General features: G+C 42.3%; 1 protein-coding gene across 11 annotated transcripts in view; it reads left to right on the top strand.

Moving 5' to 3' along the window:
- Positions 1–13,956, top strand: part of tead1b (TEA domain family member 1b) — a 313,182-nt gene extending 299,226 nt beyond the window's left edge. For all 11 annotated transcript variants that reach the window (XM_038807955.1, XM_038807954.1, XM_038807957.1 and 8 more), the window contains 3 exons: positions 2,804–2,944; positions 8,689–8,841; positions 9,845–13,956. In XM_038807955.1, the coding sequence (XP_038663883.1) occupies positions 2,804–2,944; positions 8,689–8,841; positions 9,845–9,958 (408 nt within the window). In that variant the 3' untranslated portion in view covers positions 9,959–13,956. The remainder of the gene's footprint in view (positions 1–2,803; positions 2,945–8,688; positions 8,842–9,844) is intronic.
- The last annotated feature ends 983 nt before the right edge of the window (positions 13,957–14,939 follow it).

Raw genomic sequence — 14,939 nt, 5'->3', positions numbered from 1 at the left:
ATGAGTGTCATTAGTCTTTGTAATTCTCTTCCACAGAGAGCAATGAAGGCTGGGTAATTGAATATATTTATGGCTGAGTTAGGCAGATTTCTGATTGACAAGGGAGTCCAGGGCTACGGGGGACTGCCGGAAAGTGGATTTTAAAAAGAATTCAAGTGCCAGATTCATTTTGTTTTCCAATTAAGGGGCAATTTAGCGTGACAAATCCACCTACCCTGCACATCTTTGGGTTGTGTGGGCGAGACCCACACAGACACGGCGAGAATGTGCAAACCTCACACAAACAGTGACCGAGGACCAGGATCAATCCTGGGCCCTCGCCACCGTGAGGCTGCGCCATTGTGTCGCCCTAGGAAAGTGGAGTTACGGCTACGGTCTGATCAGCATGATCTTATTGAATAGTGGAGCAGACTCAGTGGGACAAATGGCCAACGCCTATATGGTGAGATCTTTTATTTGCTCTTGCATAGCACCTTGTAATGTTTTATTGTGTTAAATGCAAACTGCTGTAATTTAATTCTGACGCATACAGGGGGATACTAGAGAAGGTGACTTAATGCTTGCTTAAGGACACTAATTTAAAGGAAGCGAGAGGTAGAGAGTTTTAGGGAGAAAATTCCAGTGCCTTTGGCCTGGTCAATTGAAAAGCACAGCTACCAATGGTGAGGCGAAGAAAATGAGGATTGTACAAGAATGTGGCAGGCACATGGATTCCAGGGTTCAGGTCCCTGGAGTGGGACTTGATCTCACAACCATCTCACTCAGAAGAATGAGTGCAGTCCACTGAAGAATTGATACCCCAAGGATTGTTGGTTTTGATGAAACAATTCTGAGCATTTAACAAAATGACTTATTTCCTGCAGATCAGGAGTGAGAATGGGAAAATTAGGAACTTATACGTGTGTGAAAAAAAATTCCAATACAGCAGTGTACCCTGCATTTGCTTTGTTTAGCCTTCCAAATAGGGCCTCGTGTTTGAATTTCATTATTCACTTTGGCAAAGTTCTAATGTTGTTTCTCATGCAGCTTTTATAACCAGATGGTTTTTTGTTAACGCTGGCCCTTCCTAATCCATTGAGCGTTCCTGTAATTAACTTGCGTACTTATTTTGTAATTTGTCGGTAAAATAGCCAGGAGATTCATTACAAAAACTTCAAACAGCATCCTTGCTTGCCATTGCGGCGGAAGTGCACGGTATATGATTGCCTTCCAAAAGTAATTGTATCACAACTGACAGTAGTTACAGTCAAAAATGCGACACTAGCAATCTGACCTTACTCCCTCTCTCCCGTGAGGTTACAGTTTCATTTGAGCAGAATAGCCAAGGGACAAAAGAACAAACACTTGTACAATTTTTATTTTGTACTATGGGCAATTGCGAAAATAATACGTTAATACCAGCAATTAAATAAAAATCAAAAATAATTAATACCTCAAACGAAAGTCCTTCTGTGGAAAGATGTGTCCTGTGTCTATCACACACAAGCTATCACAAACAGGAACATCACATTGTTTCAGATCCAGATTACCTACAGAAAAAGCTCATGACATCATGCATTTATTTAGTGCCTTTAATCTACAAGACATGCCAGAGACTTGAGCTCATGATCGACGCTTTGAGCAGAGTAGTGCAGGAGTCGGAAAGGCAAACTTTCAGATGAGCTGTTGAATTGAGATCCCAATCTGTTCAGTTGAATGTAAAAGATCCCAAAGCACTATTTGAAGACGAGCTGTTCCCCTCGAATAACTCTCGAGCCCCATTGCTAAATTGGGTTAACTGATGATCTAAGATAAAAACACAAAATGATGGAAAAACTCAGCAGGCCTAGCAGCATCTGTGGAGAGTGAAATGTTTCAATTTTATAATACATTTCTTCACCTTCATGATCTATCTGGACTGCTGTACATAGAACATACAGTGCAGAAGGAGGCCATTCGGCCCATCGAGTCTGTACCGACCCGTTAAGCCCTCACTTCCACCCCATCCCCATAACCCAGTAACCCCTCCTACGCTTTTTGGTCATGAAGGGCAATTTAGCATGGCCGATCCACCTAACCTGCACGTCTTTGGGCTGTGGGAGGAAACCGGAGCACCTGGAGGAAACCCACACAGACACAGGGAGAACGTGCAGACTCCGCACAATCAGTGACCCAAGCCGGAATCGAACCTGGGACCCTGGCGCTGTGAAGCCACAGTGCTATCCACTTGTGCTACCGTGCTGTCTGTGGGATCTTTGTGCAGTTTGGCCGTCACGTTATCTGATATAAAAGTGATTAAACTTGAGAAGTAGATCACTTTTGTGAACATCTTAAAAATGAATTTTTTCCATTAAATACTGCAGAAGGTTGTTGAATGTCTCAGCGGTGGTCTGTGGGTGGCACTCTGAGCCAGAAGGATATGAGTTGAAGATCCACGCCAAAATCACAGTGAAGTTCCAGACAGTACTAAGGGGGTGCTGTGCTGTTGAGGTGCCATCAATCGGAAGAGATCCTGTGACACTATTTCAAAGAAGAGTTTTCCCTGGTTTCCTGGCCAATATTTATCCCTCTGCCAATCATAAAAATTAAAAGACGCTACCTGGTCATGATCACATTACTGTTTGTGGGAGTTTGCTGTGTACAAATTGACTGTTACAATTTCTACATTGTGATAATGACTGCACCTCAAAAGTATTCCCTTGGCTGGTAAGCACTTTGGGTTGACCCATGGGTGTGAAAGCCACTGCACAATGCAAGTCTTTTCTTTTCAGAAACCTATTTTTTTTGTGTGTCGCGATTTAAATCTCTTTGATGTATCCAATAGGCTGACCTGAATTGCAATATTCAAGATGATGCAGGAGCATTTTACGGTGTCACTAGTCAATATGAGAGCTCAGAAAACATGACAATCACTTGCTCAACCAAGGTTTGCTCATTTGGAAAACAAGTAGTTGAAAAAGTAGAGGTGAGTTTACCCCAAGGTGAGACAATGTGAACAAGTTAAACTGAGTACCTGAAAAATATAAATAATTGCTCTTGAATATGTGACCGATGTGGTTCTGGAAAACCTGAACCCATATCACCAGCTTTGCATACATTCATAGACTCGTATGACACAGCAGAAGGCCAAACAATCCCCCCATCTCTCTGCCAGCAGCATTCTCCTTCGAGCATTTAGAAAATGTTTTTTTAAAAACTGCTTTTTAATCTGCTTCCTTTGAGGATGTGGCATTCCTATATGGGAATTGCATCATCATTTGCTGCTTATAAATAAAATTCTTCGCATCTTCCATTTTTTTTTGCCAACTATTTTAAATCTACATCCTCTGTTTACTTACCCTCCTCCCAGCGGAAATGATGAGCACAAATGAGGAAGGCCATTTCAGTCCATCTTTCCAAAGAGGCCTAGGGCTGTATTTGGTCATGGTGGTGGAGATCCTGCTAAAGGGCCTGAGAGTAGGGGGCAACCCTGATTTGGTGGTCTGCAGTACTTGAGGCCTTAGTTAGTTGGCTGCCTTCGGGCAATGGCAACCAATTAATTAGCTGCCTCCTGGCAACCACCTGCCCTGAAAGGGCTAGTCTGCGTTCCTGAATAGGAGCCTGCAAGAGCCCTGCCTCCTGGGCAGCTCCCAATGTGGCAATGGGCCCTCCTGTCACTGGTGAAATGTCACAGATGGTGGGAAGAGGTCCTTAATTGGCTACCCAAGTAGCTCAATTGGCTTTTGCACAGGTCAACCTTCCTACCCACTGGTAAGATGGCATGGGCAAGACGACCGGCATGTCAAGCTCCACCACCTTCCTGCGGCATTTTGTGCATCCAAATCCCATCCCATCTCGCTCGCGCCCCCCCCCCCCAAAACCACTTAGTCCCTCGGGCCTACTCCACCATTCAATAAAAGCATGTCGATCTGATTGTAACCTCAACCCCACATCCCTGCCAGCCCCTGATAATCTTTCACCCTCTTGTTAATAAAGAATCTATCTATTTAAAGATTCTGGTTCCACTGCCTTTTGAGGAAGAGAGTTCCAAAGACTCATCACCTTCTGAGAGAAAACGTTTCTCCTCATTGTTGTCTTAAATGAGCGACCCCTTATTTTTAAACAGTGAACCCTAGTTTTAGGTTCTCCGACAAAAGGAAACATTCTCTCCACGTCTACCCTGTCAATACTCCTCAGGATCTTAAAGGTTTTGATCAAGTCGCCTCTTACTCTTCTAAACTCTAATGGAAACAAACCTAACCTCTCCATCCTTTCCCCATAAGACAACTAATGCATTGTATAAAGGGGTGAGGGAAGTAGAATCAATAATAACTGTCAAATGGGAATTGGATAAAATTTAAAGGGGAAAAAAATCTGTGTGAAAGTAGCAGAGGGAGTGGAACTAATTGACTGGCTCTCTGAAAGAGCTCGCACAGCACAGTGGGCCAAATGGCCTCCTGCATTGTAAGATTCTACACACCCGATCATCATCAGATTTGTGTATGTTTCTGTAATGTACCCTCCACCTCCACTTCTGATACCACATAAATTTATTTAGCAGAAATTGTTCCTGGCGTGGGGGTTGGGGGGGGGGGGGGGGGGGGGGGGGGATCCATAACCAGACAAGACAGATTTAAAATAATTGGTAAACGGGGGAAGTCGAGAATTTTTTTACGCAGCGTGCTATAATATGCAGCTTGTTTTCATGAAAGGATGGTATGGAAGCCGAGTCAATAGCAGCTTTCAACAGGAAGTTGGATATATAATTGAAGTGAAAATTATTTGCAGGGGTGGGGAAAGAGCAGAGGAGTGCGATTAATAGAATATTCCAAAAAGCTGGCATGGTACAATGGACAGAATATCCTTCTGTACTGTATGATTCTGTGTCCCCATCTCTGTTAAAATACCTTCTGAAAAAGTTAGAAACACAGATGCTAACATTCAAGGGCTACTTGAGATAATTTCATTCTTGTATTAGCTGGATCCTTTGCAACCTAACCATGCCTGAGGACCCAAGCTAGAACTAACAACCAAATTCAAATGTTTGTCGAGATTAAGACTGCATTTATGCTACAGCTACATTGCTAGTGCAAAGCAAGATACAAAAATTATTTCATACTAGAGCTGTGAGTTCCCTGATGTACCTAATGGTAATTGCAGAACCAGCCTTAGGAGGAGGAGTGCAGTTCAGATTCAACAGAATGTTACCGGGGATCCCAGAGTTACCGATTATGGAAATAGATTCATTAAACAAAGCTTGCACGAATATAGAAAGTTCAGGGTGATTTGATTTAGGCTTTTGGATTAAAAAAAAGAAATTAATTGTTAGCCTATGAATCTGAATGTCACCCAACGATTCATTTGAATTAAAGGATTACATTTTTTTTTTAAACGCATTTTATTCAATCTTGTATCAAAGTAGGTTACAGCAAATAAGCACTCTGGGAAACATTCTTCCCAACAATCAACTATACAGTTTGTACAGATTTTTCTCCTTTTTCACCCACCCCCTCCCAATCACCCACCCCCCACCCCCCTGTGACGAACAGCTCCTCAAACACAGTCACAAACATCCCCCACCTTTCCTCAAACTCCCCTGCTGAGCCCCTTAACTCATACTTTATCTTCTCCAACCGCAGGAAGTCAACCATGCTGCTGCCCCCGGTGGCGATGCCGACCACCACTCTCGTAAAATTCATCACCGTGCAATCAGAGAGGCGAAGACCAAGACATTGGCCTTCCTCCTCTCCATGAGCCCCGGATTCTCTGAAACCCCAAATATCGCCACCAAAGGGTCCAGGTGCACTCCATCCTCCACTATCCTGGCAAAGACCATGAACACTCCCACCCAGAATCTTCTCAATTTTTCACAACCCCAAAACATGTGCGCATGATTCGGTGGCCCCCGCCCACACCTCTCACACCCATCTGCCTCCCCCTGAAAGAACCCATTAATTCTCGCCTGAGTATATGCACCCTGTGCACCACCTTAAACTGTATCAGGCTCATCCTTGCACAAGAGGAGGTCCCGTTTACCCTTTGCAGTGCCTTACTCCATACTCTCCAATTGATCTCCATTCCCAAGTCCGCTTCCCATTTCTCCTTGATCTTCACCACCCGCTCGCCTCCCTGCTCCCCCAGCCACTTATATCCCCAATTCGTCCCTCCCCTTCCACACCCGGAAGCAGCAGTCCCTCCAACAGAGTGTATCTCGGCAATCTCGGGAACCCCTTCCAGACCTTTTGTGCAAAGTCCCTAACCTGTAGATACCTGAACTCACTACCCCCCGGCAGCTCTACCCTCTCCCTTAGCTCCTCCAGACTGGCGAACCCTTCCTCCAAATAGAAACCCCTCACCTTGACCAACCCCACTTCCCTCCACCTCCTGTATACACTATACATCCCCCCCGGATCAAACCCATGATTCTCGCACAGCGGCGTTAGCACCGACATCCCTTTCACCCTAAAATGCCTTCTCTGCTGATTCCATATCTTCACCGTGGATGGCACCACTGGGCTCCCTGAATACCTACTTGGAGCTATTGGCAATGCTGCCGTCACCATAGCCCTCAACCTAGACCCCTTACAAGATTCCTCCTCCATCCTAACCCACTCTACCCCTTCTCCTTCCCACCACCGCCGCACCTTGTCCACATTCACTGCCCAATAATAATGAAGCACGTTTGGCAACGCCAACCCCCCCTGCTGCTCTGCCTCTGCCTCTTTAGCTAGGTCCTCCCCACCCTCGGCACCTTCCGCGCCCATACAAAGTCAGAGATGAGTGTGTCCACTTTCCGAAAAAAGGCCTTTGGTATAAAGATTCGGAGAGCCTGAAAGATATTCATTTTCACTACTTGGACCCTCCCCGCCAACGTTAAGTGCAGTGTATCCCACCTCCTAAGATCCTCCCTGGCCTCTCCTCCACCAGCTTCGTTAAGTTCCACTGATGGAGCCCTGTCCATTCCCTCGCTACCTGAATCCCCAAGTACCTAAACCTATCCCTCACCACCATAAATGGCATCCCCCTAAATTAGCCCGCTGTGCCAGCTCATTCACCGGGAATACCTCGCTTTTCCCTACATTCAGCTTGTATCCCAAGAACTCTCCAAACCTCCCCAACAGGCCCATAATCTTTCCCATACTCTCCAACAGATCTGAAACACAGCAAGAGATCATTGGCATAGAGCGACACCCGATGCTCCCTCTGTCCCCTCATTATCCCCTGCCACTCTGCCGACCCCCTGAGAGCCATCGCCAATGGCTCTATGGCCAGCGCAAACCACAGCAGCGACAGCAGACAAATTAAAGGATTTAATGGGATAGACGTAGAGAATTTGTTTTCACTTGCAGGTGAGATCAGAACTAGGGGTTATAAGTACTATGGACAGGGCAGCACGGTGGCCTAGTGGTTAGCATAACCGCCTCACGGCGCTGAGGTCCCAGGTTCGATCCCGGCTCTGGGTCACTGTCCGTGTGGAGTTTGCACATTCTCCCCGTGTCTGCGTGGGTTTCGCCCCCACAACCCAAAAATGTGCAGAGTAGGTGGATTGGACACGCTAAATTGCCCCTTAATAGAAAAAATAATTGGGTAATCTAAATTTATAAAAAAATAAAAAAAAAATAAGTACTATGGACACTAATAAATCCAAAAGGGATTGCAGGAGAAAAGTCTTTCCCCAGAAAGCAGTGAGAATATGGAACTTGCTACGGAGGGAGTGGAGACAAATAGCATAGATGCATTTAAGGGAAATTAAATACATACATGAAGAGAAAAGGAATATACTGATCGGGTGAGATAAAGTAGGGTTTAGAGGATGCTCATGTGGAGCATAAATATCAACACAGACCCCTAAGCAAAAACGCCTGTTTCTGTGTATTACATTATGTTTAATTCTATGTAGAATGAGATAAATATTTTCTGCTGGTGGGGAATTTAAGACCCGAGGAGAGAACATGATCTTAAAATCAGAGCCATACCATCCAGGAGAGAAGTTGGGAAACACTTCAGAACTCGTCCTTCCACATCGCTCCCTCCACTTTATCTACGGTCTGTACCATCTACAAGATACAGTGCAGCAACCCACCAGGATCCCTCCATGAGCACTTCCCATACTCCTGACCTCCATCATCTATAAAATCAAAGGTAGTATGCACATAGGAATGCCACCACCTCCAAGTGCCCCTCCAAGTCTCTCAACCATTCTGATTTGAAAATATTTCACCATTTCTTCGTTGTTGCTGGGTGAAAATCCAGAAACTCGCTCCCTAACAACACAGTTAGTGAAATATCATCACCAAATAAGCTTTGCCCCTTCAAGAAGACAGCTTACTTACCACCTGCTCGAAGGGCAACAAGAGATGGGGAGCAAATTCAAAAATGGTACCCATCACCTGTGCCTGTATTCTTCTGAAGTCTTTTACAGGATAGACTGAAAGAACTTGGGCTTTTCAGTCTGAGAATGAGATATTTGAGAGTTGACATGAGGGTCTGGATGGATGGACTAAGATGGACTGAAAGCCTTTCTTATCCGTAACTATCTTATGAATTTCTTTTCTCTAGTTGCAATGTATTCTGCACACCAGCCAGGGGATCATGAATGTAGGCATTAGCAACATTAAAACCTGATTCATCCTTGACACTTTTGGCCAATTAGATTTGAGCTAGCATTAAATGTGACTCCATTTCATCAAATGTTCTCGCGTTTATACTTTCTTTCCTTTTTCCCTCCAGACTGAATATGCAAGGTTTGAGAACGGCCGTTTTGTATACAGAATAAACCGTTCTCCTATGTGTGAATATATGATCAACTTTATTCACAAGCTTAAACACTTACCAGAGAAGTACATGATGAACAGTGTTTTGGAAAACTTCACTATTTTGTTGGTGAGTCATTGTTCTTGGGCTCATTTAAAATTCCATAACTCACTGAGCACGGACAGTATGAATTGTTGAAGTTATCTTTTTTGATATTGTACTCTTGATGAAATTGTTGCTGCAGACCAGATCTCATGTGAGCAGGATAATGAATAGTTATTTGGACTTGGTGGGCAGCATTCTCAGCTAAGGTGTCCTGCAATATGGTTTGAACTGAGCGCACAATCTAGTTCAGTGCAGTACTGAGGGGATGCCATGTTGTCAGAGGGGGCAGTACTGAGTGTCACACAGATTGAGGCATTTGGATGATTTGGTAAACCACAGCCCATCTATCAGCTACGGGTGACATAAAAAATTAAGTGGTACTAATTACAGATACATAAGGTGTTCTCTATTTTGAATAAAAAACATTTTGGACCTTGGCCTTTATGAACAGAGGCATAGAGTACAAAAGTAAGAAAGTTATCATGAGCCTTTATGAAACACTGTTCAGGGTAGTGGACACCACGCTTTAGGAAAATTTCAAGACCTTGGAGAAGATGCAGAAAAGATATAGCAGGGTTGGAAGACTTCTGTTATGTGGAAAAACTGGAGAAGCTCAGGTTGTTTTCCTTAGAGCAGCGAAGTGGAAAAGGAGATTTACTTGAGATGTTCGAAATCATGAAGGGTTTCAATAGAGTAAATAAGCTAAAATGGGTTCCATTTGGTGGGGGGGGGGGGGGGGGGGGGGCGCTAGTCTGTAACCAGTGGTTACATATTTAAGATTACGGCAAAATAATGAGAAAACATGAGAATTCTTTTTACAAAGCGAGTTGGACAATTTAGCATGGCCAATCCACCTACCCTGCACATCTTTAGTGTTGTGGTGGTAATACCCAAGCAGACACTGGGAGAATGTGCAAACTCCACACAGACAGTGACCCGGGGCTGGTTCGCTAACCACTGCACCACCGTGCCGCCTTCTGTTTTGTTTTCTATGTTGTGAGTAAAGGTCTATTTTTTGTATTCCCAGGTTGTAACAAACAGGGATACGCAGGAGACGCTTCTGTGCATGGCGTGTGTGTTTGAAGTCTCAACCAGCGAACATGGAGCGCAGCATCACACCTATAGGCTTATGAAGGAGTAATCCTTGGAAGTTTTGTTCCCTTTCTGGAGAGAAAAGAAAACACACAGCTGCAGTTCAATAGACTTAAAACCTCAATACATGTGGCAGTGCCTCAAATCAATTAATACACCAAGAACACATCTGAGTTTTGATGTGGGTAGCCTTTTTAATGTGTGTGTGTGTGCGTGCGCGTGTGTATATACATCAACAGCTGTGAATTATGGTACGTTGTGATAGCTTTTTATATTGAATTTACATGTGCTTCGAAAAACCTTTTTTTTAAAAGAAAAATGCCTGTTTGTTGGGTTACTACATTACAAAAATGGGACTGTCATGTCTGAAAAAAAAATTCTTTCGTAATTGTTGGGAGTGTCGTTTAGTCAGTCCAAGTTTTTCTGTGATGACAGAAAAGACAAAAAATAGAACATAATGATTGTAGACACAATGCATTTAACTGTGGGATGACTGTCTGCCTATGTAAAGATAATTTATTTAAAGAGGTTTTTTTTCCAAAGATGGTATATTCACAGGTATATATTTATCAACATGTGAATATGCAGGAGAAAGCATCAGGATGAAGTTCATGGCTTCAGGTCAATAGGTATTGCAATGCTGGTGAAATAATGTCAGTCATTTGACAGTCTGTTTGATTTCAGGTTTCCTTAGTTTTTTTAAACAAAAACACACACTCCTTATTTTTAAGATGTTATTTAAATTGGAGTACAGTGACTTGCGACACTAAATGAACAGTTTGAGTGAAACCTACAATGAAAGCACGCCAAACAATCTTAAAGATGGTGTTAGATGCTAAATTTTCAGGAGCACGATAGAGTGCAGACCCGTAGGAAGAATATAGGTCATTGATCGATTAGATCTCTTTTCGCCACTTAACGTGACAGTGCTCTTCAGTGATGTCTGCAAAGAGTGCACAAAGTTTTCATTTTTATTTTCAGAAAGAAAGATGTGAGCTGTTGTTTTGTAAGCCTTTATTTTTTGGGGGGGGGGGAGGTTGATTCCTAAACATGATTTATAAGTGAGGAAACGGTTAACTGGTTGGACATCACTAAATTTCTGGAAATTTGTTTGTTTTGAGAATTGGGCATAAAAGTAAAATTGCGAGTTTCGTCATGTAAGAAACAAAGTTGCCTTTTCACAGGAAAAACAGGAGTTTGACTACTTAACCTTTTCTGACCCATCTTGGCTCAATTCCTGGTGATAGTTTGCAGGGAATTTGTGTTTGTGTACAGATAGGGATGCATTGTTTTAGATCCTGGATTAGGATGAGATGGGCGCTTTCGAATACCAAAATAAAACTGTCCGTATCAGAAGAATTTTTGATGAAACTACTGTGAATTAAGAAACAGCACAGTGTTTTAGTACATTTCTATAATTCTATTTGTAATAGTGTTCGGAAATTTACTTCAAAGAGAAGTGTATTTTTTGCGTCTGGGAGAAGTGCATGTTTAGAAATAAATCACAGGGGATTAGTTCAGTGCTCACAAACATGGTCCCGACATATGTTTGTAATGTTGCTCGCTTTAAGAGGCTTGTAAATGAACCAGTGTGATTTGTGTTCTTGAGTTGACGATTCGTTTGGTGGTGTGTGTTTCTATGAACGAAAAGAAACTGCCGACAAGAAATGAACAGCGTTACATCCAGGCAAGCAGGAGGACTAATGATGCCTCTCTGTCCTGAGCACTTGATTCCATTTGAGATGCGAAATACTCTTGTGGGCTGTCTCACTTTTTTTTTTTACGTGTATGTTTCAATTTCGGTACTTGCGCGTGTAATCAGATGTGCATTTTCCATGTTAATTTGGCAGGTAAGGTAACGATCGTGTAAACGAACCAGGTTAACGTGTAAGCTTTTGGATTTAAGTTGCAACTTCTGTACTTTGAAATATTCAGCAGTGGCACAGTCACCAAATGTCCATTTTTGAGGACTTGAGAAAATGCCATGGTTTTAAAGCATTGTCTTTACACAATTAAACTTGTAAATGGAAAACACTATTGTGATCACAGTTCATTGTAAGAAATCAGTGAAATCCAAATAAGATGTTACTGAGGCTGTGAGTTCTTTCCTAAGCTGGAAGTTTCTGATATGTTATCAGTAATGTTTTTTTCTGATATAATTTAAATTCAGTGCTGCCAAAGCGTAGATTAATCAGTGCCTTAATAGCATACAATAGGAAACTACAGTCCACCTGTAGATCTACTCATTTAAATTGGGAAATTTGTGCTTTGAGATCTGTTGCGTGCTTTGACTTGTTACTGTGATAGTTTCCAACATAGCTGAGTTGTGAGTGGTGAATCCAAACACACTTTAATGGTATTTTGAGAATTTATTATTAAAGTGTGTTAAAATTATGCCAACTCAATGCTAGTGACAAAACGATCACTTTCAATCCAGTCAAACAAGGACCTTGTTTCACAGTTTGGATTATGACCAGCACAGAACAGAATGCAAGAGTAGCCAGCTGTTTCAACACATGCCTTTACTAACTAATGACCAAATAACAATCTTCATACATTTCCTGCACTCCAGCACGTAAGTGCCTTTGTTTTTTGATATTCCAGCCTAGAAAAGATCTGTTCAGTCAAATGAAAAATAAATTGTGTGCAGACCCAGTCAAATGAAAAATAAATTGTGTGCAGACCAGAAACCAAATAAGAAATAAGTAAGTGATCACCTTTAATGCCTTTTACTGAGCTGTGTTTCACAAGCAAATTGTAATGGAATAAATCTGAAGATGGCATTTAGAAGAAGTGTTTTCAGAGAAACCGAGAGACAGATTCAAAAAGGTTAAAAATTGTACAGCGGAAGCAAAAAAGACAAAATTATTGTAATTTATTTTTTTAGCGGATGTTATAAGGTTTGAATCTTGGGTGGATTTTCACCGTTGTATGAGAAATCGTACAACAGTTCTTGGCTAAAATTGTACCGTACTGTGTCAGCATCAAACTTGCACAGATACAGTGCCTGTTGTGGAGCATCTATTGTAGATTTATTAATACTGATTTAAGTTATCCTTTCAAGAAATACACAATGCTAACCTCCAACATTATATAACTACAGATTAAATGTGAGGTTTGTTTTACATAAAATTAGATAGAATGTTCAGTACAGAAACAGGCCCTTGGCCACAACAGATCCATGCCAGTGTTTCTGCTCCACATGAGCCTCCTCCATCTTACATCATCTCACCCTTTCAGCATATTCTTCTATCCCTTCCTCCTTCATATGCTTGTTCAATTTCCCTTTAACTGCATCTATGCTATTTGCCTCAACCATTCCCTATGGTAATGAGTTCCACATTCTAACCTCTAGGTATAGAATTTTCTCTTGAATTCCCTGTTGGCTTCATTAGAAACTATCCTACATTTATGGTCTTTTCTATCAGGACTCTTCAGAATTTTGGGTACCTCTATTACATCTCTTTGCAACCTTTTAAGGAGAACAATCCTAGCTCCTCCAGTTTCTCAAAATACTTGAAGCCCCTCATCCTTGTTACCATTCTAGTGAATCCCCTCTTTTGGCTTAACAGTGAACTGTTTGATGCACAAACAATTAGGTCTATTTCTTTATTCAGTAGCCATTGAATTGTCATTCATGTGTGCAAAAGCATCAAGAGCCATTAGCTTGGGTAATTGCCAAGATCAATCTGTGAAATCCCACCCATCACAGCAATGGTCTGAATTTGAAACGGGAGCGTTTACTTGGCATTGCAGTTGGATGATTCAGGTTTCTTCATGTTTGCATGGAGTCTGCAGCACAGAAGCAGGCCATTTGGCTCAACATGTCTGTACTTATGCATCACAAGAGCCTCCTCACACTGATCTTCTAAACCTATCACCATCTAATCCTTTTACTCTCAAGTGTTCTGTCTAGCTGCACCCTAAATATAGCTATGCTGTTCACCTCCCATGTGGTAGTGAGTTCCACAGTCTTATCACTCTGGATAAAAAGTTCCTTTTGAATTCCCTGATTGATTTATTACTAGTGATCTTACATTTATGACCTGTGGTTCTGGTCTCACCAATAAGTAGAAAACACTTCTCTATGTCTACCCTAATGAACTCCTTCATAATTTTGAAGACTTCTATTAGGTTGTCTCTCAGTCATTGCTATTCTAAAAAATTATGGATATTATCATCCATCATTAATTGAATACATGCAATTTTCCAGAATAGGTGAGAGTAGGTCTTATGAGGAAAGGTTGAGGGTGCTGGCCTTTTCTCATTAGAACGGAGAAGGATGAGGGGAGAGTTGATAGAGGTTTATAAGATGATCAGGGGAATAGATATAGTAGACAGAGACTTTTTCCCTGGGTAGAACAAACCATTACAAAGGGACATAAATTTAAGGTGAATGGTGGAAGATATAGGCGGGATGTCAGAGGTAGGTTCTTTACCCAGAGAGTAGTGGGGGCATGGAATGCACTGCCTGTGGAAGTAGTTGAGTCGGAAACATTAGGGACCTTCTAAGTGGCTATTGGATAGATACATGGATTATGGTAGAATGATGGGGTGTAGATTAATTTGTTCTTAATCGAGGACAAAAGTTCTGGGCCAAAGGGCCTGTTCTGTGCTGTATTTTCTATGTTCTAACTGTTTGTCAGATTATGCATGTGTTTTCAGCGTATTCATCAGCTTTCAGCATAAAGAAAGAATGACTTCTATTTATATAGTGCTTTTAATGACCACTGAATGTTTCGAATCACTTTTCAATCAATGAAGTATTTCTTAAAGTATGATCACAGTTATACAGCAGGAAATACAACAGTCAATTTGCCTGCAGCAAGCTCCCACAAGCAGCGATGAGATAACCAGATAATCTGTTTGGAGATGTTGATTGAGGGATAAATATTGGCCAAGGTGCTGGGGATAACTTTCCCGCTCCTCTCCAGACTCTTGCCTTGGGATCTTTTGCATCCACCTGAGAGGGCAGAGGGGGTCTTCAGTTTGAAGGTCACGTCTGCGGGGCACAACTCAGGAGTGTGCTG

The sequence above is a fragment of the Scyliorhinus canicula genome, chromosome 9, assembly GCF_902713615.1.
Source record: "Scyliorhinus canicula chromosome 9, sScyCan1.1, whole genome shotgun sequence".
NCBI lineage: Eukaryota > Metazoa > Chordata > Chondrichthyes > Carcharhiniformes > Scyliorhinidae > Scyliorhinus > Scyliorhinus canicula.
This window is presented reverse-complemented; position numbering and strand designations above follow the sequence as displayed.